The sequence below is a fragment of the Tinamus guttatus genome, unplaced genomic scaffold (genome assembly GCF_059628265.1).
Source record: "Tinamus guttatus ecotype Peru unplaced genomic scaffold, ASM5962826v1 Tinamus_guttatus_pri_ptg000067l, whole genome shotgun sequence".
In the NCBI taxonomy this organism is placed as follows: domain Eukaryota; kingdom Metazoa; phylum Chordata; class Aves; order Tinamiformes; family Tinamidae; genus Tinamus; species Tinamus guttatus.
In genome coordinates, this window is record NW_028288601.1 from 2,961,970 (window position 1) to 2,964,494 (window position 2,525).

At 51.7% G+C, this 2,525-nt stretch overlaps 1 protein-coding gene across 1 annotated transcript; it reads right to left on the reverse strand.

Moving 5' to 3' along the window:
- Window positions 1-2,325, reverse strand: HOXA2 (homeobox A2). Its single transcript, XM_088519676.1, has 2 exons — window positions 1,467-2,325; window positions 1-771 (listed from the first exon to the last, which is right to left on the reverse strand). The coding sequence occupies exons 1-2, from the start codon at window positions 1,846-1,848 to the stop codon at window positions 26-28; spliced, it is 1,128 nt and encodes a 375-aa protein (XP_088375802.1). The 5' UTR covers window positions 1,849-2,325; the 3' UTR covers window positions 1-25.
- Between the last annotated feature and the right edge of the window lie 200 nt (window positions 2,326-2,525).

Sequence of the window (2,525 nt, forward strand, 5' to 3'; positions counted from 1 at the left end):
CCCTTGAGAGGACGTCTTTAATTTTTCAGTAATTCAGATGCTGCAAGTCAATAGTGGTGAGTGTGTCTGTAAAAAAGTCAAAACTGTCAGTGGAAATATCTACGGGACTGTCCAGAGATCCTGGTAAACTGGGGGAAACTGCATCTGAAAGCTGTAGGCAGGAATCTGCCGAGAAAACGCTAAAGTCCTGTAAAGAAGGGACATCTAGGGCCTCAGGACTGTCATTGTTTAGGCCAGCTGCACAGTTCTGGGCCATTGTTGAGAGGCAGTTTTGAACAGTGGGTGACTGATGTTGAAAATGTTTCAGATTTTTCTCATTGCTCGTTAAAGGCGAAACGGGAAAACTTTGGGACTCTCCATTGTGCACATTGGGAGCCTGCTGCTGAGCCAGTGCATTCTGCTGGAAAGAGTAACCTTCCCTCTCCAAAAGGGCGCCGGAGACGTTGCTGAGGGCTTGCTCAAAGAGCGATTTCTCCTCCTCTTCTTCTTCTGTCGCTTTCTCCGGATCCTCTAAGCTCTTAAATTTTCCCTCACCGTTTTGGTTCTCCTTGCACTGGGTCTGTCTCTTGTGCTTCATCCTCCTGTTCTGGAACCAGACTTTGACTTGTCTCTCGGTCAGATCCAGCAAAGCTGCAATCTCAACCCTCCTTGGTCTACAGAGATACTTGTTGAAATGAAATTCCTTCTCTAGCTCCAAAAGCTGCGTGTTGGTGTAAGCCGTCCTCAGGCGCCTAGATCCTCCGTTACCACTATCGGGGATTTCAAGGGGGTCTGTTAAAAAAAAAGAAAAAAAAAAAAAAAAAGAAAAAAAAAACAAGAAGAAGAAGAAAAAGAAAACCACTACCACCACACACCCCAGAGCACCACCGCCAGAGAAGCAGAAGCCAAACCTCACACACGCACACACGCACACGCACAAAACAGATAAATGCACAGGACGAATTTCAGCATCCTAGCCCGTTGCATCCCGGGCCGGGGAGGGAGCACTCTCTCCATCTCTCCTTGCGTATGTGCCTCCACATCTATAGGTCTACATAGCATAAAATAGCAACTGCAACAAAATGGCCGCCTTTGGATGCAGCAAACCCATTGTGCTGCACTGCTGAGCGCCCGGAGCTGCGTCCCCCTCGGCCACCTCCACCAAATTATTGCCTCCAGCTCCCCAACCTCCCCACGCCGGAGCAAACTTTATATTAGCCATAGCGCAATTTATAATTAATGCATCAGCTGCTTAGCTGAGCGGGAGCAATCTATCACTCTTCATTACTGTCAAATATCCCAACTCTAGGACAGCGAGACAAGAGAGGTCAGCTCCAACTCAAATAAATCATCCCGCGTGAAGCGAGTTGGGGGAAAGTTGGGGTTTGCGCAGCGCCTTCCTCGCCGCCCGCCCGCCCCTCAGCCCCTTCCCCGGCCAAGCCGGGGGGCTGCGAGGAGCCGAGAAAGCGCCAAGTCTTTGCACTGACCTTTGTGGCTCAGGCAGGCAGGTCCGGCGGCTGAGGCAGAGGCCGGCGCGGGCGGTAGCGCGGGTCGCTTGGTCGCCTTTTTCTCTTTCATCCAGGGGTACTCCGGGGGCGGCGGGGCGGCCGCGGGGCCCGGGCTGCCGCTGCGGCCGCGGGGGCTCGCCCGGGGGCGGCCGCCGCCGCTGTGGCGCGGGTGGCTGCTTGGGTTCAGGCTGGGGATGGTCTGCTCAAAAGGAGGAGGAATCAGTGTCGAGTGTGAAAGCGTCGAGTTCTTGATTGATGAACTTTGAAATGTATCACCGACAGGGGGAAAAGATGTCAGGCACTCAGCAAGCGATGGCTGACTATTGATAAAACCGATCTCTCGCTCAAATTCGAAATTCATGGCCTTCCACTCGCAGCCCCCGCGGAGAAAAAGTTCCCTCGGATGTCGGGGGCTCGGGGGGGGGCAGGCCCAGGAAAAAGGCGAGAGAGAAGAAAAAAATATATCATAGAAGATCGCTGGTGGGGTGTTTTTTTTCTAATTCACTGATTACAGCCGTATGGGGACCGTGCTACTATTAAACTATTGAATTCATGGAGACAAGGTTGAAATTGGACCGAATTGGTTGTCACATGATTGCCTCTGCCCAATGACAATTTGGGCTTTAATCAAAAGAAGCCACTGTCTGTTTGATTGATCCAAAAAAGTCGGGAAGGAACGCCTCATTGGGGGCCAGAAAGGCTTTATTTACACTTTTTTTAGAGAGGGAAATGATATCTCTAGTACCTATCCCCTCGGCGTCCTAATGCGAAATGATGTCGGGGCTGCCTGTGCGTGTGTATGTGTGTGTGAGGGGCTGTATGTGTGTGTGTGTGCGAGCGGGTGTGTGTGGCTGCTCGTCCTGCAGCCTGCTGCCTCCCTCGCCTCCACCCGCACACTCTTCTCTCATTGTTTGGGACTGTCAGGAAAGCGCTTTGCACCTCACAAATCATTTAAGCACCTCAATCTGACGCCTTGAGTCATTAACAAAGTAATCCATTAATCTTCAAAGTTTTGACACCGCCAGGCCCCCACATAAG